At 39.4% G+C, this 23,053-nt stretch overlaps 1 protein-coding gene across 2 annotated transcripts in view; it reads left to right on the top strand.

The window, feature by feature from the left end:
• Positions 1 to 23,053, top strand: part of SCP2 (sterol carrier protein 2) — a 128,696-nt gene that overhangs the window by 91,102 nt on the left and 14,541 nt on the right. For both annotated transcript variants that reach the window (XM_003815020.5, XM_063607511.1), the window contains 2 exons: positions 879 to 1,032; positions 13,959 to 14,061. In XM_003815020.5, coding sequence (XP_003815068.4) covers positions 879 to 1,032; positions 13,959 to 14,061 — 257 coding nt within the window. The remainder of the gene's footprint in view (positions 1 to 878; positions 1,033 to 13,958; positions 14,062 to 23,053) is intronic.

The following is a 23,053-nucleotide window of genomic DNA, read 5'->3' as shown; positions in this document are numbered from 1 at the left end:
CCCTAGTAGCTGGGACTAGAGGCGCCTGCCACCACGCCCGGCTAATTTTTTTTTTTTTTTTTTTTTTTTGTATTTTTAGTAGAGACGGGGTTTCACCGTGTTAGCCAGGATGGTCTTGATCTCCTGACCTCGTGATCTGCCCTCCTCGGCCTCCCAAAGTGCTGGGATTACAGGCGTGAGCCACCGCGCCCGGCCCTGATAGAACATTCTTAACCCAGCTCTCCTTCAATAGCTGGTCCGATAGAAAGGCAAACAAATGTACATCTGGAGTCATGGGTTCTAACCTTACCTCTGAAATTAGCCTGCTTTGTAACCATTCACAGATTAACCTTTCTGTTTCTCAGTGTTTACATCAGTAAGTTCCTTTCAGCTCTAAACATCTTTGATTTTATTATTCAGGGGACAGAATGTTATCCTTTTGAATCCAGAACCTTTCTTGTGAGTAGCTGTGAATAGGTCTGGAAAACAACTCGTTGTTGGGAACTACTTGGAGGAAAATAATAGGAAAAATTTCCCATACCAGCTAAACTTTTTAGGGAATGTGAACTTCCAAATCCTTGTTTATTTTCTTTTAATACATTAAAAATGGTAAAATTAAATTATTTTTATGCCATTTTCCCTGGACTAGAGAATTGTAGATTCGGTGTTTTCTCTTTCAACATGCCAGAAAACGACAGGTTAAGTCGAAACAGTGCAGGAAAGAAATTTAGAGACAAAATAACTAGCTGCAAAACCCTTCGGTGTTTTAAGAGAAGTTACTATTTACACAAACGTGGCCTCGGCTTCATCAAATGCTTTAATTTAAAGTCACAAACATCCCTTTTCTGGCTTGAGAAAGCTGGTGGAAGCAGCTCAGTGCTCTGTGTTCGATTTGTTAGGTCTTGCTCAGTGTGCAGAACTCTGCTGGCAGCTGAGAGGGGAAGCCGGAAAGAGGCAAGTTCCTGGTGCAAAGGTGGCTCTGCAGCATAATTTAGGCATTGGAGGAGCTGTGGTTGTAACACTCTACAAGATGGGTTTTCCGGAAGCCGCCAGGTGAGTGACATTCAGAGTTTTGTGTGTCAATTAATCCTTCTGACTTTTCACAGTTGTTGATGTTTTACATGTAAAAATTTCTTATTTTATTGTCTTAGTATTTAAGGAAAAGTATCTCATTACATTGTTTTAAGAACATGGCTTTAAAAGTGGCCATCAGGTTTTAAATTTAACCAACTTTAGGTGAATTCTGTTGAAAAAGGACCCAGGATAGTCACGAGAGTACTGAACTAGAAGCCTGAGCTAGCTGGGTATGGGTCTCGGCCCTAGCAACCTAAGTTATTTAGGCAGGTCTCCTCATGGTCTTCCAGGCTTCTGAGGTGGTTTAGGGAGTCATTAAATGTGCTGATTGGATCTTTGCAAATTTGTATTTCCGAGTCCAGCTAATAAGCCCTCGTTGATGCTAGAATTCTTTTTGTCTCTTGCTGACTTTCTTCCTCTCCTTCAACTGCCCAGGCTCCTCAATTTGCAGGCACTTTCTTTCCCATCCCACTCAGGATCCCTCAACTCCCTTGCTTATCTCTCAGAGAAGTGTTCCTCCCCAGAGGAAAAAAGCGCCCCTCTTGTCAAAGGCTCAGCTTTCCTTGTTCCATGCTTTTGTTTCCAGTCACTTTCTGTAACTTGGTTATCTTTCCATTGACTCCTTTCCCTCTGTCAGCATACATGTTCAGGTCTTCCCTTAGATCTCTTTTTCTCCTTGCCTTAATTGTTGTTCATGATGAGCCTTTTATGTTGAGCCACCTTTATTTTTCCAAGCCGGAATACCTCACAGTCTAATTTTTACCTCACCACTGAGGTCAGTGTCAGGTAAGGCCACCAGGATCTAAATGAAATTGAATAACTTTGTCTTTATTTTCCCTATTTACTCTCTTTAACCCGGCTGTAGCTTTTGACATTAATTGGCTCCCTTTTTTCTTTTGAAATTCTTGGTAATTATTTAATCATTTATTCACACTTTTTTGTTTCTCCAACAAAGGATATGAGACACACTTCTTTTTTTTATTATTGTACTTTAAGTTGTAGGGTTCATGTGCACAACGTGCAGGTTTGTTGCATATGGATACATGGAGACACACTTCTTTTATTGAGTCTGTTTTATTCTTCTGTAAGCTCTTGTATCTCTTCTCTTGTCCTCTCCTCTTTCTCTGCCCAGAATATAATTTCTGTTGTAAAACTTATAATTTAAAGCCCGTCTCAAATACCATCTCTTTTTGAATATCCACAGCACTTTGTATGTTTTTGGGTACTATCTAGTTGGTTTGGTTGCACTGTATCCAGTTTTTAATTCCCTTTATTATATGAAATCCTTGAGGCCTAAGACTGTGACTTACATCTCTTGTTCCTGGAGTCTCTCATATGTTTATTGAATGGGAATAAAAAGTATTGAATCTTAAGTTTTTGTGGGGTTTTTTTCTTTTTTGAGACAGAGTCTTGTATGGTCCTCTAAATATATGGGGAAGGCAACATACTTTTTTCAAAATGCTGTAGAAGCTCAGAGGAAGAAATTATTATGAAGAAAGTAAATTTGAACTGAGATGACTAGGATTGCCCAACAGAAGTATAGGGGAAGGGCATTCCGAGTCTGTACATAGGTATAGAAATTTGAAAATACAAGGAGGTTTGACAAGTCGTTGTGCTGTGTGGGTACAGAGTAGATTATTTTGTGTGTGCCTGGGTAGAGGGACAAAGTGGGATTATGGTTTTGAAATGATTCAGATGCAATGCTCAGGAGTTTGGAATTTATCCTATAGAATATGGAAAGATATTCTTTAGCAAAAGATCATGTGACTATATTACACATTAGGTAGATCAGTCTGACATTACTTTGAGCTGGTGGTGGAGAGACCAGAGGCCAGGAATGCTTAGGAAGCTGTTGTAGGAGTGTGGAGGAGAAATGTTTAGTGTTGCAACACAGGCTGTGAACAATGAAGAGGAGAGGTCACATTTAAGGGCTGTGAACAACTACATTTGATTCACAATTAAACTTTAATTTAGACCAGTTTTGAACATGAATATCAACTTTGTATTATAACATCCTATTCATTTTACGTAAGAGAGGAGCTTTTGTGCTACAGACTGGGAATAGGTATATATTCTATATTCTGTTAAATAAAACCCCCTTTTAAAGCCCAACTTTGTTTTGTATTTCTTTTTTTAAAATTAAGGTATAATTTACATACAGTAAAATTCATTCTTTGTATTATATTTCCACAAGTTTTGATAAACATACAGTCATATTACTACCACCATAATCAAAATATAAAATAGTTTTATTGCCCAAAAATGTTCCTTGTGCACCTGTGTAGTCAACCCTTCTCCTTCTCTTCTAGCCTCTGGCAACCACTGATCTGTTTTCCACCCATGTAGTATTCCTTTTTGCAGAGTGTCATGTGAATGGAATCAAAAAGCCTTTGAGTCAGGCTTCTTTCACTTAGTATTACACATTTTAAAATTCATCCACGTTATTGTGTGTATCAGTAATTTGTCCCCTTTTATTGCTCAATAATATTCCATAGTATGGAAGTGTTAGTTGCTTACCCATTCTTTGGTTGAGGCATATTTGGATTATTCCCATTTTCTTTTTAATGGAAAACTAAGTTAGCTTGAAAGTTTAACCCAGTGGGTACTATTTGAAGATCCTAAGTCATATAAAAAGTTAAATTAGAAGTAAAAATTGTTTCTATATAATGATTACAACTGTATGCATGCCCATAAATAAAGACAACAAGAAGCAATACAGAAAAATGGATAGAGAAAAATTGTCGGAGTAGTAGCATTGCAGGTGATTAACTTGTTCATATTTTCTTTTTTCTTTTCTTTCTTTTTTTTTTTTTTGAGACAGAGTTTGGCTCTTGTCACCCAGGCTGCAGTGCAATGGCACAATCTTGGCTCACTGCAACCTCTGCCTCCCAGGTGCAAGTGATTCTCTTGCCTCAGCCTCCCAAGTAGCTGGTATTACAGGTGCTCACTACCACGCCCGGCTTATTTTTGTATTTGTAGTAAAGACAGGGTTTCACCATGTTGGCCAGGCTGGTCTTGAACTCCTGACCTCAGGTAATCCACCTGCCTCTGCCTCCCAAAGTGCTGAGATTACAGGTGTGGACCACTGCGCCTGGCCTGAATTTCTTTTTCAATTAGAACCTGTTAGGTAGTTACAAACAAACAGGAAAAAATTCTAAGAATAATACAAGGAACTCCCTTATATCTTCTACCTAGATTTACCAATTGTTGACATTTTGCCCATTTGCTTTATCATTTTTCCTCTACATATATTTATATCTGTATACATTTTTTTCTTAACTATCTGAGAGAAAGGTGGAGTTGTTATGCTTCTTTATCCCTAAATATTTCAGTGTGTAATTGTAGGAACAATGATATTCTTTTGCTTAACCACAGTAGTTATAAAACTCAAGAAACTTAACAGGGTTGGGCGTGGTATCTCATGCCTGTAATCCCAGCACTTTGGGAGGTTGAGGCGAGTGGATGGCTTGCGGTCAGGAGTTTGAGACCAGCCTTGACAACATGGTGAAACCCCCTCTCTACTAAAAATCAAAAATTAGCCAGGCGTGGTAGCACATGCCTGTAGTCCCAGCTACTCAGGAGGCTGTGGCATGAGAATTGCTTGAGCCTGGGAGGCAGAGGTTGGGGTGAGCTGAGATCACGCCACTGAACTCCAGCCTGGGCAACAGAGCAAGACTCTGTTTCAAAAAAAAGAAAAACATGGATACAATACTATGAACTCATTCAAATAACATAGTCACAGTTCAACAACTGTCCCAATAATATATTTATAAAATATACTCTAAACTTTATTTTTTCTCCCTGTCAGGAGAAATCCCTAAAAATGCATTTAGCTGTCATGTCTCTTTAGTTTCCTTTAATGTGAAATGATCCCTCAGACTTTCTTTGTATTTCTTGACCATGATTTTTTTGAAGAGTACAAGTATATTCTTTAATAGTAGAATGTTTCTCAGTTTGCAATTGCCTAATGTTTCCCCAAATTAGATTCAGATTATACATTTTTTGCAGCATGAAATTATGTTGTGTCCTTCTAGGTGCATCATATCTGGAGGTGCATGAGGTTGTTTAACCCATATTGGTGTTGTTAGCTTTAATCACTTAATGTGGCATCTACCATGTTTTCCTCTGAAAAGTTGCTGTTCTTTTCTTTGTAATTAATAAGTAATTTGTAGCAAGATGCTTTGAGATGATACCATTTTTTCTATACTTATTAACTGGCATTATTCTGTAAAGAAGAGCTTTCCCTTGTCTTCCATTTCAAAATTTATTCATATATTTATATATGTATGCATACAAACTCATGAATTCTTATTGTATTCACTGGGTTATAGTAAAGTGGTATCAATTATTTTGATTTTCAAAATGCCCCAGATTTGGCCAGTGGGAACCTGATCAAGTTGATTCATTTTTCCCTATGATTCCTTTTAGTAGTTCCTTACTTTCTGGCACAAGAAGATATTCCAGGCTCGTCCTGTGCTTTCCATGCCTCAGCCCTAGGATCAGTCATTTCTCTGAGTCCTGGTTCCTTTTAGTAGAGAATGGTATGTGGAAACCACAAATGGCTGTTAGCTGTGTGCTTGTTATTATTACTTCTAGGCCTTTTCAGCAAGCGCAGTAGCACACACAAGCATTACTTTAGTTTTGTTTTAAAACAGATATTTAAGGAATGCACGCAATAATCTTAATGTGATGTATATCTGTTTCCATACTCATGTAGCCACCAGTTTGTTAGCAGTTAGAATGAGGAATTTATAAAACTAGTTAAATGTCACTTGTATGTGACAACTTTTTAAATTTTATAGACTAGAGTTACCGGAGACAGATTTTTGTTTTTTTGAGACAGAGTCTCCCTCTGTCATCTAGGCTGGAGCGCAGTGGCACATTCTCAGCTCACTGCAACTTCCACCTCCTGGGTTCATGCAATTCTTGTGCCTAAGCCTCCTGAGTAGCTGGGATTACAGGTGCGTGCCACCATGCCTGGCTAATTTTTGTATTTTTAGTAGAGACGGAGTTTTGCCATGTTGTCCAGGCTGGTCTTGAACTCCTGAACTCAAGTGATCTGCCTGCCTCGGCCTCCCAAAGTGCTGGGATTACAGACGTGAGCCACCATGCCATGCCATCAGAGACAGTTTTGATCAGTGGGAAGAGTACCTTAATCAACTTTTTGATCACACTACTGGCTTTGAGCATATTAATTTAGCCTTTTCCTTATTTAGAAAATACTGAAAATATGTACTTTAGGGATCAGAAAATAACAAATTAAAAATATCTGCCACACATTGTAGTTGCTCAATAAACTTTTGGTTTTTTATTTCCCAGTGCATTTTCCTTTCTTCTTTCCTATTTCTCTAGTCGTGTCACTGGTTAAAGGTCAAAAATAGTTTTATTTTAGTTTAATTTAATTCAATTTTATAGAGACAGGGTTTTGCTATGTTGCCCAGGCTGGTCTCAGACTCCTGGAGTCAAGCAGTCTGCCCACCTCAGCCTCCAGTAGTGCTGGGATTACAGCGCAGGCTGTGAGCCACTGCGCCCAGCCTGAAAATGGTTTTATTTATTAATTATAAATATTACTTAGGGGTGTAGGAAAAAAATGAACTTAAATTTTTAGTACAGTATGGGGAACATATCCAACTCATTGAAGCCCACAGCTTGGCCAAAGAGGATCTTATCATATCTCCCACCATACCTCTATGAGGTTTCTTTGTTTGTCTTCCAACTCTCAACTCTGTGGGCTGTATTTCTATGTGTGATGGACCCATGTGCCTGCTCTGAGGTCATGGGGAGTAGCTGATTACAAATGAACTTGATATTCCCTGAAACTTATGCGTACTGTACGACCGTCTCCAGTCAGAACAAACTGATTACTGGTTAAATTTTCGTTTTAGGGATGAAGGTTTGATTACAATGCAGGACTTTATAATCTTCCCAAACACTAAGAATAACAGCAACCACTTTTTTTTTTAGACAGAGTCTCACTCTGTCATCCAGGCTGGATTGCAGTGGTGTTATCATGGGTTACTGCAGCCTCGACCTCCCCAGGCTCAGATAATCTTCCCACCTCAGCCTCCTGAGTAGTTCGGACCACAGGCACGCACCGTCATGCCCAGCTAATTTTTGTATTTTTTTTGTAGAGGTGGGGTTTCACCATGTTGCCCAGGTTGGTCTTGAACTCTTGGGCTCAGGTGATCCACCTGCCTTGGCCTCCCAAAGTGCTGAGATGACAGGCATGAGCCACCATGCCTGGCCGTCAACCACTTTTTTTTTTTTTGAGATGGAGTCTTGCTCTGTCGCCCAGGCTGGAGTGCAGTCGCGCAATCTTGGCTCACTGCAGCCTTTGCCTCCCGGGTTCAACCAATTCTCCTGCCTCAGCCTCTTGAGTAGCTGGGACTACAGGCACGCACCACCAGGCCTAGCTGGCTAATTTTTGTATTTTTAGTAGAGATGGGGTTTTCCATGTTGGCCAGGCTAGTCTTGAACTCCTGACCTCAAGTAATCCTCCCACCTTGGCCTCCCAAAGTGCTGGGATTACAGGCATGAGCCACCGAGCTCGGGCTTTTTCTTTCCTTTTCTTTTTCTTTTCTTTTTCTTTTTTTTTTTTTGGGACAGAGTCTTGCCTTGTCACCCAGGCTGGAGTGCAGCGGTATGATCTCATCTCACTATAATCTCTGCCTCCTGGGTTCAAGCGATTCTTGTGCCTCAGACTCCTGAGTAGCTGGGACTACAGTCATAGGCCACCAGGCCCAGCTAATTTTTGTATTTTTAGAAGAGACGGTGTTTTGCCATTTTTTCCAGGCTGGTCTTGAACTCCTGGCCTCATGTGATCCACCTGCCTTGGACTCCCAAAGTGCTGGGATTACAGGCATGAGCCACCATGCCCGGCCTCATCAACCATTTTTTAAAAATTATTTCAGATAACTTTATTAAGACCTAATTCACATGCCCACAATTCACGCATTTTAAGTGTACGTTCAGTGGTTTTTAGCATATCACAAAGTTGTGCAGTCATTACTGCAATTAATCTTAGAATGTTTTCGTCACCTCAAGAGAAAGTGTGTACCCATTAGTAATCCCTCCTTGCAGTCTCTGGCAAACACTAGCCTACTTTCTGTCTCCATGGATTTGCCTGTTATGGACGTTGTATGTAAATGAAATCATACATTGTATGGCCTTTGGTGACTGGCTTCTTTCATTTAGCATAATGTTGTCAAGATTCATCCATGTTGTGGCATATATCAGTACTTGATTCCTTTATATGGCTGAAGGTTCCCATTTCTCCACATTCTGTCATTACTTCTTGTTACCTATCTTTTTAGTGTTAGTCATCCTAGTGGTTGTGTAGTGGTATTTCATTGTGCTTTGCATTTCCCTGATGACTATTGATGATCAGCATCTTTTCATGTTTATTGGCTATATGCATATCTTCTTTGGAGAAAAGCCTATTCAGATCCTTTGGCATTTGAAAATTGGGGTCTTTGTATTTTAATTATTGAGTTGTAAGATCTCTTTCACAATCACTTTTTTGAGGGCCTGGTATGTGCCAGGACCACACTAGGTGTTTCACATGTACTTCTTTGTTTAATCCTCATAAAAGTCCCACACATTAGGTATTTCTGTTTATAGATGAGATTGATGATCAGAGTTAAAATAACTTATCTAAGGAGAGAGAGCCTTGAGTGGTAGGAATCAAGGTTCTAGCTGAGTGCGGTGCTTCTGTTTTCCTGGCTACTCTGTGCTCTCAGTCTTTGACATTGTTGTAGCAGAGCCTGTTTTAGGCCTTAGAATGAAAATTTTCAAGAATCATGGAGGGAATTCATATGCTGAGTAGGATATTTGCTGGTTTTTGTCTTTAAGTTTCCTTTCAATGTTTATATACTAGATTTATTCCAGGAAACATATATAAACCAAATTAAAAAAATAAAACCAATTGGAATTTAGTTTCTGATAAAAGAACTTTTTATGTAAAGAAATCATGAGGAACATCCTTTTGTGAATGTGAATACTCTCTGAGTTTAAGTTGATATATTCAGTTTTCTTAGAGCAGGGCACATATATAAATTTTAAGGAATGAGGGGTTTTCAGAAAACATTGATAAAACTTTACATATTAACTTTTAATCTGGATGAAAAGTTGGTTCATCACTAACTTCATGAGCTTTTCAAAACAAGCAAGATAAAAGACACACCTGTGACCTTTGGGAACATGCAAGATGTGGCAAGTTTGGAAAAGGGCACAATGATGATTAAAAGTAACTGAAAAATTGGACCAATGAAATGAAATTGGCTTGTGGAGAACTAGCTGTGGCTACTTGATTTTAGGTCACATATTCAGACTTTTGACCAAGACGATATAGTGTACCATAGATAATTCTGCTCTGAATGGAACAGGAAGGAATTAGGAGTTAGGCAAGGGAGAATTCAGGGTAACTTCAGTTCCATTCAGTCACTGTTCACTAAAAGCTTATGATTTGCTGGGAACTGGCAATACAGAGAATTTTTTTAAAGAAAAGGTATGGTATCTGCTCTTAAGCCGTTGACATTTAGTAGGGTTTCACAGAAAAGGAGTTTCCTGAAAGGGCTGGGTCTCGAAGGGAGAAATGGAGTTTGCTAAGATGGAGGTATTCTGGACCCAGGGAGCAGCAGTGGCAAAGGCATAGAGGTGTGAGGTGGCATTCTGTGCAACGAGGACTGCACAGAGTCTGCTTGCTGGAGATAAGGTTCCATTCCCTGTTCATATATTAATATGATTCCTCTAGTAGGCTCTCTTTTCAATTTAGACTCTCCACACCCTTCCTTTCACCCTCACTCTCTGCTGATTACTTTGCCTTATACTTTGTTGAGAAATAGAAGCCATTAAACCCAAACTTCCTCAACTTCCATCCAAGACCTACAGACCCACTACACGAGAATTACACCCATCTGATCCTCTTTCTTCGCTTGAGTCTCCTCGTCCTGTCACAGGCCACAAGATTTTTCTCCTTCCATCTCCTTTTTCCAGGTTCCTTACCATCATCAGGCATACCTGTTCTGATTTGTTCATCTTAAAATGAAACCCAGCCTTTTTGAAAAGCCTGACATGCTACAAGATGGATGATCCTTGAGAACATTATGCCAAGTGATATGTCAGTCACAAAAAGACAAATACTATATGATTCCACTTAGAATCATAGTACCTAGAGGTACCTAGAGTATTCAAAATTATAGAGACAGAAAGTAGAATGGTGGTTGCCAGGGGTTGGAAGCAGGGGGAAGTGAGGAGTTACTCTTTAATGGGTAGAGTTTCAGTTTTGCAAGATGAAAAGAGTTATGGAGATGAAAGGTGATGATGGTTGCACAACATTATGACTGTATTTAATACTACTAAACTGAACACTTAAATATGGTTAGGATGGTAAATTTTATGTGTATTTTAACATAATAAAAAATTGGAAAATAAAGTATTTTTTAAAAGTTATAGGACTCTCATATGCCCACATCCAGAAGGAAATGCTACATTTCTTTCTTTTTTTTTTTTTTTTTGAGATGGAGTCTTGCTCTGTTGCCCAGGCTGGAGTGCAGTGGCATGATCTCTGCTCACTGCAACCTTTGTCTCCTGGGTTCAAGCGAATTCTCCTGCCTCAGACTCCCGAGTAGCTGAGTTTACAGGCGCACACCACAATGCCCGGCTAATTTTTGTATTTTTAGTAGAGACGGGGTTTCACTATGTTAGCCAGGCTGGTCTCGAACTCCTGACCTCAGGTGATCCACCTGCCTCGGCGTCCCAAAGTGCTGGGATTACAGGTGTGAGCTACCACGCCTGCCCAGAAAGGCTACATTTCTTTAAGAGATTAGTGAAAATAAAGATGTCATCTTTATCCCCCCCACCAAAAAACCCCACAACTCTTCCTTGATACCACCACATTCCTCTCCAGAGACCACCTCATTTTACTGTTCCACTAAAACTAATGTCTCAAAAGAGCCACGCTGTGTCTATTTCCCTCTTCAATTCACTCTTCAATTCACTATAATCTGACTTCCACCCTCCACTGAAAACTGCTTTTGTCAAGGTCAGGTCATCTGTACTCTCCATGTGCACATCTAGTGGATACTTGACCTTGTGGCAGCATTTGACAGTTTGCCCCTCCCTCCTGGAATCTTGCTCCCGGCAACTATGACACCATGCTCTTCTGGTTTTCCTCTTGCATCACTGGCTGCTGCTTTCCCTTCTGTCCCTGACTCTGAGTAATGGAGGTCTAAAGGGCATTGTGCTGGGCTCTCTTGTTTCTCTATAATTCTCTTACAGTCCCTGCCCAGGGATTTAAATGCTTTCACTATGCTGATGATTTCTCCATTTTATCTCTAGCTGGCCCTCTCCACTGAGCTCCAGACTCTCATATCCATGGCTTTCTTGTTTTATAAAATAGTATACTTACTGTGCCTTAAACAGAACTTGGATCCCCTCTATTCCCACTACATTCCTCCTTGTCCTCGTAATGGCCTCTCCATCACCCAGTTATTCAGGCCAAATGCCTGGATAATCCTTGCCCTTTCCTCTTTGTATCTCCCTCACCCCCACAGCAAGGCTTGTGGATTCTACTTCTATTTTGAATCTATTCCCACTCTCTATCTACTGGCAGACTGCCTCTGTAGTCCAGGCCACCATCACCTCCTATCTGGATTATTCCAACAGCCTCCTAACTAGTGCCCACTCCTCTTGCTCCTCTCTCCATCGTCATTCATTCAGCACACTGTTGTAAGAATAATCACAAATCAAACAATTTCACTTCCATGTTATCATTTCTATGGATTTCCAAATTCCCTACTTTGGCCTGCCTGCATCATCATTTGGCCTGCCTAGTTCTCCAATTTCATTTCATGTCACTCTCCCCACACCTACTGTATTATAGAGACTCTGGTCTTATTTGACTTTCTTTTAACATACTCCTTTCTCCCCCAGGATCTTTGCAGTTTCCTCTTTGAATGGCTAGCTCCTTTTCTTCCTTTAATAAGGTCTTAGAGGTCATTCCTTGACTGTCCTTCCTAAAGTAGGTTCCTTTTTTTTAAATTTAAAATTATTTTTTATTGATGCATAACTGATGTACATAGTCTCAGGGTACAAGTAATAATTTGATACATTCATGTAATTTGTGAAAATCAAATCAGTATACTTGGGATATCCATCACCTTAAATATTTGTCTTTTCTTTATTCTAGGAACATTTGAATTATTCTCTTTTGATTATTCTCTTTTTGCTATTTAGAAATGTAAATGTATAGTAAACTATAGTCACCCTACTCCTGTTTCAAAGTACTTGGTACAGTTTGCAGTTATTTTGTGTTTACTTCTTTTTCTCCTCCACTGGAAGAATATAAACTAAGTGAGTGCAAGGACTGGGTCTGATCTGTTCACTATCATATCCCCAGTGTTTTGAAATGTCTTGCTTGGCATGTAGCAAGAAGTCATTAAATATTTATGAAACGAGGCCAGGCACAGTGGCTCACATCTGTAATCTCAGCACCTTGGGAGGCCAATGTGGGAGGATCGATTGAGCCCAGGAGTTTGAGACCAGCCTGGGCAACATAACAAGGCCCCTGTCTCTACAAAAAATTTGAAAAATTAGCTGGGCATGGTGGCATGCGCCTATAGTCCCAGCTTACTTGGGAGGCTGAGGCAAGATTGCCTGAGACCAGGAGTTCGAGGTTACAGTGAGCTGTGACTGGACCACTGCACCCCAGCCTGGGCGACAGAGCCCCTGTGGGAGAGAGAGAGAGAGAAAAAAAAAGTATGAAATAATAGAAGGAAAAGGGAAAGAGGAAGGAGAAATGGATTGGAGGACTGCAGGGAGACATACATGAGAGGAGAGGGGAAGAAAAAGACAGATGCTTATTGAACAACCGCTGCACTTTTTTTTTTTTTTTTTGACAGGATCTCACTCTGTCACCCAGGCTGGGGTGCAGTGGTGTGATCATAGCTCACTGCAGCCTCTATCTCCCAGGCTCAGGTGATCCTTCCACTTTAGCCTCCTGAGTAGCTAGGACTACAGACACATGCCACCATAATAGGTTAATAAATAACTTATTTATTTAGAAATGGTCTGGTTCCATCACCCAGGCTCAAGCAATCCTTCCATCTCAGCCTCCTGAGTAGCTGGGACTACAGGCACGCACCACCACACCAGGCCAATTTTTGTGTTTTTTATAGAGACGGGGTTTCAACATGTTGCCCAGGCTGGTCTCGAACTCCTGAGCTCAAGCGATCTGTCCGCCTTGGCCTCCCAAAGTGTAGGATTACAGGTGTGAGCCACTGTGCCTGGCTAACTATATTATTTATTTTTTTGTTTCTAAATTGTCTCCTCCACTAGCATGTAAGATTCATGAGGGTAGCTTCTTTGGTTTACTGTATTTTCAAGAAAAACTTCTAGCTCCTAATGAGCTGATTATGTGTTGAAAAAATGAGAAGAAGAGCTTAATTGTTTCTTTGTTTATGACGGAGTTTCACTCTTGTTGCCCAGCATGGAGTGCAATGGTGCCATCTCGGCTCACTGCAACCTCCGCCTCCTAGGTTCAAGCGATTCTCCTACCTCAGCCTCCTGAGTTGCTGGGATTACAGGCATGCGCCATCATGCCCAGCTAATTTTTGTATTTTTAGTAGATACGGGGTTTCTCCATGGTGGCCAGGCTGGTCTCGAACTCCTGACTACAGGTGATCCACTCGCCTCGGCCTCCCAAAGTGCAGGGACTGTAGGCATTGAGCCATCGCGCCCGGCCAAGCTTAATTATTTTATATGCTTACTAAAGATTTCCTTTGGATAAGATTTGCAACATCTCTGTTCTTAGGGTTTTTGAAAATTTTGAAAATTACTATTTTATAAATGTTGAAAAACCTAGTACCTATGTGACTCCATGAATTGAAACGGTTTCTTTTCCCCAGTTCTTTTAGAACTCATCAAATTGAAGCTGTTCCAACCAGCTCTGCAAGTGATGGATTTAAGGCAAATCTTGTTTTCAAGGAGATTGAGAAGAAACTTGAAGAGGTAAGATTTATGTAAAATATTGCCAGGAAGGACCTTGAGGCTAGAGGAAGCAGACACAGGTTTCAGGTGTTGCCACGAGGTGGTACAATTGAAAATTTATATCATGTTGTCAACTATTGAGTGTAGTTAGATTTCTGAGTGTCTATTAAGGCTTCCTTGTAATTCTAAAAGGAATGCATTTCAGAAATGTATGAATCTCCAGATTTGAGCTAAAGAACTATAATAAATACTGTTAAAATTGTCACTCTTTTCTAGGTCCTCTTTGTCAGAGGGTCATTCAGTCATGGGCAAAGTTCAAATATAAAGGGATTCTAATTTATTTTGCTGTAATTTCCTTTGAATTAAAAAGGTCTTACTTAAAATCATTTCAAAGAATAATATTTAAAATGAGCCTTTTTTGTATATATATCAAAATTCTTTGTAAAAAGAAATTGTGTTTTGATTTCTTAAAGTAGTTAAAAAATTTTTTTGTTTTAAAAATGATGTTAATTTAAAAAATTTATACTATACAGAAATATATGTTTATGAATAGTATAAATTTTATACTATACTTTTGTTTTAACCTTTTAAACAAAAGTTTAAAATCTCCCCAAATTCTGCCACTCAGAGTTTACTGAAATGTTAACAGTGGTTAACATTCTTTCAGACATCTTTCTCTGTGTATATTAACTTACAGTTTTAACCTAGGGTCAAAAAAACCTGTTGTTTTTTGTTTTGTTTTGTTCTGAGACAGTGTCTTGCTCTGTCGCCCAGGCTGGAGTGCAGTGGTATGATCTTGGGTCACTGCAACCTTCACCTCCCGGGTTCAAGTGATTCTTGTTCCTCTGCCTCCTGAGTAGCTGGGATTACAGGCACCCACCACCACGCCAGGCTAATTTTTGTATTTTTAGTAGAGACAGGGTTTCACCATGTTGGTCAGGCTGGTCTTGAACTCCTGACCTCAAGTGATCCACCCGCCTTGGCCTCCCAAAGTGCTAGGATTACAGGGGTGAGCCACCGTGCCCACCACAACACCTGTTGTTTTTTATTATACTATATATGCAGATCTATTTTTATATACAATAATTAGTTCTTGATAGGTAATAATCATACTAAGGCAATCTAAAAATAACTCTCCAGAAAGAAAGTTATTCTCTTCAGGCAAAATTGATATTTATTTCATTGTTTTAAACTTAGAAGAATCTTGGGATCTCTTTCTGTTTTTTTTTTTTTTTTGAAACAGAGTCTCACTTTGTCACCCAGAATGGAGTGCAGTGGCATGATCACGGCTCACTGCAGCCTTGAGCCCCTGGGCTCAAGTGATCCTTTCACCTTGGCCCCTCAAAGTGTTGGGATTACAGGTGTGAGCCTCTGCCTGGATGTATTTCATTACGGATTTCAGATCTGAGACCATATAAGGCATGGTTACAGCCATAATCACAATGCAAATTACACATCTATTAAGGTGATCAAAGTGGGCTGGAATAAATAGAATGTTTAAACTGTATTTCACTCACGTTAGAGCCATGGTGTGAAAGACAAACATTGTTCTTATCTCATAACCCTTATTGTAGGCCAGAGGACTACTTAATATCTGAGATGATTGCACTGTGGATGGGAATACAGGTGATATAACTGATGTGTCTTGTGAAAGAACCCAGTATTCCCAGGACTTTCATTATAATCTACAACCGTCCTGAGGGAGAGCAGGGCCAGGCATTGGCCTAGAAGCTGCAGACCTGTCCTGCAACCATCTTGGGATGCATCCACATGGGGCTACCTGTTTTATAACCTATGTTTTTCTTTTGACAGTATGTTCCATGGCCATAAATCTAAATCTTTACCCCCTTTTTTTTTTTTGAAACAAAGTCTCGCTCTGTCACCCAGGCTGGAGTGCAGTGGCGCGATCTTGGCTCACTGCAACCTCCACCTCCCGGGTTCAAGCGATTCTCGTGCCTCAGCCTCCCGAGTAGCTGGCATTACAGGCACGTGCCACCACACCCAGCTAATTTTTGTATTTTTAGTAGAGATGGGGTTTCACCATATTTGCCAGGATGGTCTCTTATCTCCTGACCTCGTCATCTTCCCGCCTTGGCCTCCCAAAGTGCTGGGATTACAGGCATGAGCCATCGTGCCCGGCCGTTTACCCTCATTTTTAATACATAGTATGTATTCATATGTATTTGTCAAAATTTAAGTAGCTTCCTGTGATGAATATCAGGTTGTATTTAACATTTTCAAGTAAAACAGTGCTGTAATAAATTTCCTGTTGCACTCATATTTAAGTATTTAAGCTATGATCAATTTAATATAAATAAAGGAGGAAAATTGTTGGGTGGTTGGCTATGTGCATTTTGTATGTTGATACATATTGCCAAACTACCCACCAGAAAGAGAGTACTAACTTACAAACATTACCAATTCATGAGAGTGACTATTTTTTCCTTTTAAAACATTTATTTATTTTTATTTTTGTAAAGATGGGGTCTTGCTATGTTGGAGACTAACTATTTTTACTTCACACCTCTGATACTATGTTGGCTGGTTTTTAAAAAAATCTCTGGGCTGGGCACAGTGGCTCACCCCTGTAATCCCAGCATTATGGAAGGCTGAGGCGGGTGGATCACTTGATGTCAGGAGTTCAAGACCAACCTGGCCAACATAGCAAAACCCTGTCTCTACTAAAAATATAAAAATTAGCCAGGCATGATGGCGCAGTCCCAGATAGCTGTAGTCCCAGCTACTAGAGAGGCTGAGGCAGGAGAATCACTTGAACCTGGAAGGCAGAGGTTGCAGTGAGCCAAGATCACGCCACTGTACTCCAGCCTGGGTGACAGAGCGAGACTCCACCTCAAAAAAATTAAAAAAAAAAAAAAAAAAAGGCTTTGCCAACCTAGTAGGAAAAAATATCTCATTGTTTCTTGAACTTCTTTCATTACAAGTGTTCCTATAAAATGAAGTTGCACTCTATAAAGTCTCGGCTTAAAAGTTTTGGTTTTTAAAAATGCTGCCAATATATTCCTGCAGAGGAACACATAGGATAGTGGTGTCTGACAAGTTGCTTCATTTATTTCAACCCTATTCCATCTAAAAAAAAATCAACTAAATTAATGTAGAGATTATCTACTATGAAGTATGAGATATGGCAGTATATCAGTCATTGAATACTTCATTACTGGGATTTACAAATTAGTGTGGTTTTTATTTTACAGTATTCTTTTAGCTTTGCAAATGTATGCCTCTTGCTCCATTTTAATTCTTTTCTCTATAACCTCCCTACCAACCTTGTTCCCTTGTTTCTTTCTCCTTCCCACGATTGTCAGTTTCCTAAGTGTTTGCAGCACTAGAAAGTAAAAGTCTTGGAATCTTTTGTCAATTCATGCATTTTCTGCATTAGCAAAGGCAGCCTGGCAAAAGATTTTATTTCCACTTTTGTCTTTGTTAGCAATTCTCCATTGCCCTTCTTTGAATTCTGTCTTAATTTTTTGTCCCTATTAAGTTTGCCACAGGACCTACTCCTTAACCTTTTGCCTACTCAGAAAGAAGTACTTTTCTTCAAGCAAGGAGGCACTCAGAACTTTCTCAGTACTAATGATCTCCAATTTCACAACTGTATTTTATTTTCCCTTTAAACTCTTTCTCCTCATCAGTTTCCTTACCCTCTCTCACTCCCACTTCAATTGAAAATGTTTTATTGTCGAAGGGATGTGATTTTATAAGAGGATCAGTTGTTTCTGAAAAGTAGCAGCAAGTGCAGATTATTCTCTATCTATTTTAAGGAGGTGGGAGGAGAAGTAGTAAGGTTATAGGAATTTCTCTTCAAGTATGCAGGTAGAATTTCTAAATGTTTGCTGGTGTTTTCCTGCTGTAACTTGTTGGTGTCTGCACATAGCTGTATTCCTGAGGCACTGTGCAAGCAGATGGCATGGATGCACCTGGAAATAGTCATTCATGGGCCACTGGCCCTAGAGAAAGCCTTCCTCTCAGGTGGCCTAGCACACTATTAACCCCCTCTCCTATATTATTTCTACAGAACTTTGAGAGAGAAAAGAATTTAAGGAATGTGAAGAAGACTTTGAACTTTCTTCATTTTATGGTGCCAGATACAGCTCTGCTGTCATCGGCTAAAGTTTAGAAATGTTGATGTGACCTACAGTTTCAGTGTGGTATGGTCAAATGGAAGTAGCATTGAATTTGGGATTAAAGCAACCTGGGATTGAGTTCTGGTTATACTACCCACTAGCCATATGTCCCTGCCTCACAGGGAACACAGAGTTTAGTGGGAAGAGAGACATGGAAAAATATTTCCAGAAAAAAGCAACATGGGTTTATGTGCAGAGGGCCATCAAAATATCTGGAGATAGAGACTCCTTCCCAAAAGAGTTAGCATGTGAGCTGAGATTTGAATGATGAGGTCAGGGGTGGGAGTAGAGGCTAGGAAGAAGTGAGTGTCCTGGGATGGGGTATGAGTAAGGGCATGGAGGCATACAAGCACTTGGCACGTAAGTTCATGGAATTCAACATGTTCATGGAATTCAGAGATGAAGAGGAAGAGAAAGTGGCTGGAGATAAGAACAGACAAATATCCTTCGGATCATGAAGACTCTAGGATAATATGTAAAGACAGACTTCATGCTGTTGGCTGTGGGGAGCCACTAAGAAGTTCAAGCCTGAGAGTGTCAGATGGATATGTTAGTGTTAGATGGACTACTTGGCAGCAGTATAGAGGAGAAGCATTCTTAATCTTTATAAGCCTCAATTGCTTTTTCTGCTTAATGAGCTAATACTAATGTCTGCCCAACTATTTGTATGGTTTTGTGATGATTAAGGAAATTATATATGCAAAAGTATTAAAAACTTGAAGGGCCCTCAAAATATTAGTATTGTTAGTAGTTTTTTTCTACAGTTAACTTAAAATAATTTAAGTGAGCTCTTTTAAGGGAAGCCAACATAAGAGAATTTCTTTTTCACTTAAAAGAAAAACCTGACAGTCATTTTGGTTTCTTGGTTTAAGTAGAAAATATTGGTAGTTAATTTCAGGATACTTACATGTAAGAGATGCCGCCATGACTATTGAGATAAGTAGTCCCTGACTAAATATTTTAGGACTACTTATTAAAACTAAACATTTTAGGACTACTTATTAAAACTAAATATTTTAGGACAAAACAAAATATTTAGTCCTAAGACCCATGTCCAAGATTCCAGGTGGCTCTCAGGGAATGTACCTATATGTAAGAAAAAGGTTGACATACCGGGCACAGTGGCTCACGCCTGTAATCCCAGCACTTTGGAAGGCCGAGGTGGGTGGATCACTTGAGGCCAGGAGTTCAAGACCAGCCTGGCCAACATGGTGAAACCCCATCTCTACCAAAAATACAAAAAAATTAGCTGTGTGTGGTAGCGTGTGCCTGTAATCCCAGCTACTTGGGAGGCTGAGGCAGGATAATCACTTGAACCGAGGAGGCAGACATTGCAGTGAGCCGAGATTGCACCACAGCACTCCAGCAGCCTGGGAGACAGAGCCAAAAAAAAGGTTGACACACCCAGTAGGATGACTAAAATAAAAAAGACAATAACAATTGTTTGTGAGGATGTGGAGAAATTGGAAACCCTCATTAATTGCTGGTAGCATTGTGACATGATGTAGCCACTTTGGGAGTGCCTTAAAAAATTAAACATCACCTTATGACCCAGCAATTACACTTCTAGATATGTAACCAAAAGAAATTAGGAGCCTATGTTCACACGAAAACTTGTACACAAATGTCTATAGCAGTATTATTCATAATAGGAAAAAATGAAAACAACCATCAGCTGCTGAATACATAAACAAAACATGTTACATCCATACAATGGAATATTATTTAGCTGTAGAAAGGATTGAAGGAGGCCAGGCATGGTGGCTCATGCCTGTAATCCCAGCACTTTGGGAGGCCGAGGTGGGTGGATCACTCGAGGTCAGGAGTTTGAGACCAGCCAGGCCAACATGGTAAAACCCCATCTCTACTAAAAACACCAAAATTTTTAGTACTTTTTTTTGGCACGTGGTGGTGCGCGCCTGTAGTCTCAGCTACTTAGGAGGCAGAGGCAGGAGAATCACTTGAACCCGGGAGGAGGAGGTTGCAGTGAGTTGAAACATGCCACTGCACTCCAGCCTGGGTGACAGAGTGACTCCATTAAAAAAAAAAAAAGATTGAAAGACTGATCGATGTATGCATCAATGTGGATAAACCTTGAAAACATCATACTTAAGTGAAAGAAGCAGTCACAAATATATGATTTCATTTATATGAAATGTCCAGAATAAGCAAATCTATAGAGACAGGAAGTAGATTTGTGGTTGCCGGGGACTGAGGGGTGGAGGAGACAGGGAATGACTGCTAATGGGTATGAGTTTCTTTTGGGGTTAATGAGAATGCTCTAAAATTAGATAGTGGTTTTGGTTGTACAACCTTGAATATACTAAAACAACCACTGAATTGAATACAAGAGTGAATTTTATAGGATATAAATTATATCTCAATGCTGTTGTAAAACAAAACACAACAAAAAGAAATAGTGAACTTAGGCCAGGCTCTCTGCATACTTAGAAACAGAGGTTAGTATCTAATGTCAGTTTATGTAAATTCCTCAGGGGCAGTAATTATTTGAGTATTTCAGGTACTTATCAGAGTGCCTGAACATTGTAAACACTTAAGTCTTTCTTAAAATAATTAATATTATGAGGCCAGGCACGGTGGCTCACACCTGTAATCTCAGCACTTTGGGAGGCCGAGGCAGGCGGATCATGAGGTCAGGAGATTGAGACCATCCTGGCTAACACGGTGAAACCCCGTCTCTACTAAAAATACAAAAAATTAGCCAGGTGTGGTGGCGGGCACCTGTAGTCCCAGCTACTTGGGAGGCTGAGGCAGGAGAATGGCGTGAACCTGGGAGGCGGAGCTTGCAGTAAGCTGAGATCACGCCACTGCACTCCCAGCCTGGGTGACAGAGTGAGACTCTGTCTCGAAGAAAAAAAAAAAAATTAATATGATACCAAAAGGAAGAATTTTGTGTATAAATTATTGCAGATATGTAAGGCTGAAATAAAGAAGATAGGAAATAAAAGCTATTAGAAATTAAAGAGAACTCAACAGGTAGCCAGTTCCAAAATAAACATTAAAAGATTAGTATATTTTCTATATGTTTGCAATAACTTGGCCATAAAATTTAATGCAAAGATGTGCTATTAACAAAAACAATATAAAATACCTAAGAATAAACTTATCAAGAAATGTACAGAAGTCTATGTTGGCAAAAAAAAGACAACATTTTCCCAAAGGACATTAAAGAAAAGGTGAAGATTTACTATATTCGTGGATGGGAAGACTTAATATTGTGAAGATACTACCTCTCTCCTAAACAGATCTATATATTTTATGTAACCCCATCCAACTCCAACAACATTTTGGGAGAAGAACTAAGTGATTATAACGTACATATAAAGGAAAATGTGTCCAAAAAAAAAAAATCCAAAATAGCCAAGAATATTTGGAAGAGAGGAATTATAATTGAGATTTGCTGTGTCAGAGTAAAGTGTATTATAAAGCTATAATATTGGCACAGAAATAGCAGCTAGATCATAGAATAAAACAACAACAAAATGCTAACATTCATTGAGTACTCTGTGTGTTGTGGGTATTTACATAATTCTCTTACAGCTCTATGAGGGTAGTTACTGTTTTATTCCCATTTAACAGATAAGATAACCGAGATTCATACAAAAATACAAAAAATTAGCCGGGCCTGGTAGCGGGCGCCTGTAGTCCCAGCTACTCGGGAGGCTGAGGCAGGAGAATGGCGTGAACCCGGGAGGCGGAGCTTGCAGTGAGCCGAGATCAGGCCACTGCACTCCAGCCTGGGCGACAGAGCGAGACTCCGTCTCAAAAAAAAAAAAAAAAGAAAACTGAGATTCAGAAAGTAACTTGGCTAACTTGTTGATAACAATCAACAGGATATTGGTTAAATAAATATGGTATACTTTTACAATTAAAGACTATATGTGACCATTTAAAATTATGTAGAATATTAGTGACACAGTAATTAGGATAATTATATTAAACAAAAAAGTAGATTATAAAACAATATGATCCCATTTAAGATATATATATAAAAGCTTTATATATAACATATATATACTATATTTTATTTAATCAATACCCTGTTAATTGTTATTCAGGCTTGTGCTAACTTCTGGCTCTTATCACAATGCTGTGAATAACATTCTCATATCTAAATATTTTTACAGAGCCTCATTTATTTAAGGGTAAATCCCTAGAATTAAACTTTGCTAATTAAGAACACCAAATCTAGGAATCAAAATAGGTTTGAATTCTTGCTCTTCCTTGTACGTCTACAAACCTAGCCAAGTTATTAGACCTTCTTGAATATATATATATAATAATATATATGTAGCATATATAAATCTTATATATATATATCTTAAGTGGGATCATATTGTTTTGTAATCTACTTTTTCTGTTTAATATAATTAAACAGATCCCATTTAAGATACATATATATAATCTTTTCTGTTTAATATAATTAAACAGATTCCATTTAAAAGATATATATCTTAAATGAGATCATATTTTGTAATCTACTTTTTCTGTTTACAGAAAGATTTTCTTGTTTTTGGTACAAAACCCATTTTTTTTCTCTGCATATATATGTACCAAAAATGATTTTCTTTGAGTGATAAAGTTATGAATGATTTTGGCCGTGTGCAGTAGCTCACACCTGTAATCCTAGCACTTTGGGAGGCTGAGGTGGTGGATCACTTGAGGTCAGGAGTTCGAGACCAGCCTGGCCAACATAGTGAAACCCTGTCTCTACTAAAAATACGAAAAATTAGCATGGTGGTGTGTGCTGTAGTCCCAGCTACTCGGAAGGCTGAGGCAAGAGAATCGCTCGAACCCAGGAGGCAGAGGTTGCAGTGAGGCAAGATCATGCTACTGCACTCTAGCCTGGG

The sequence above is a fragment of the Pan paniscus genome, chromosome 1 (assembly GCF_029289425.2).
Source record: "Pan paniscus chromosome 1, NHGRI_mPanPan1-v2.0_pri, whole genome shotgun sequence".
Classification (NCBI taxonomy): domain Eukaryota; kingdom Metazoa; phylum Chordata; class Mammalia; order Primates; family Hominidae; genus Pan; species Pan paniscus.
Note: the sequence above shows the minus strand (reverse complement) of the source record. Positions and strands in the feature narration are given on the sequence as shown.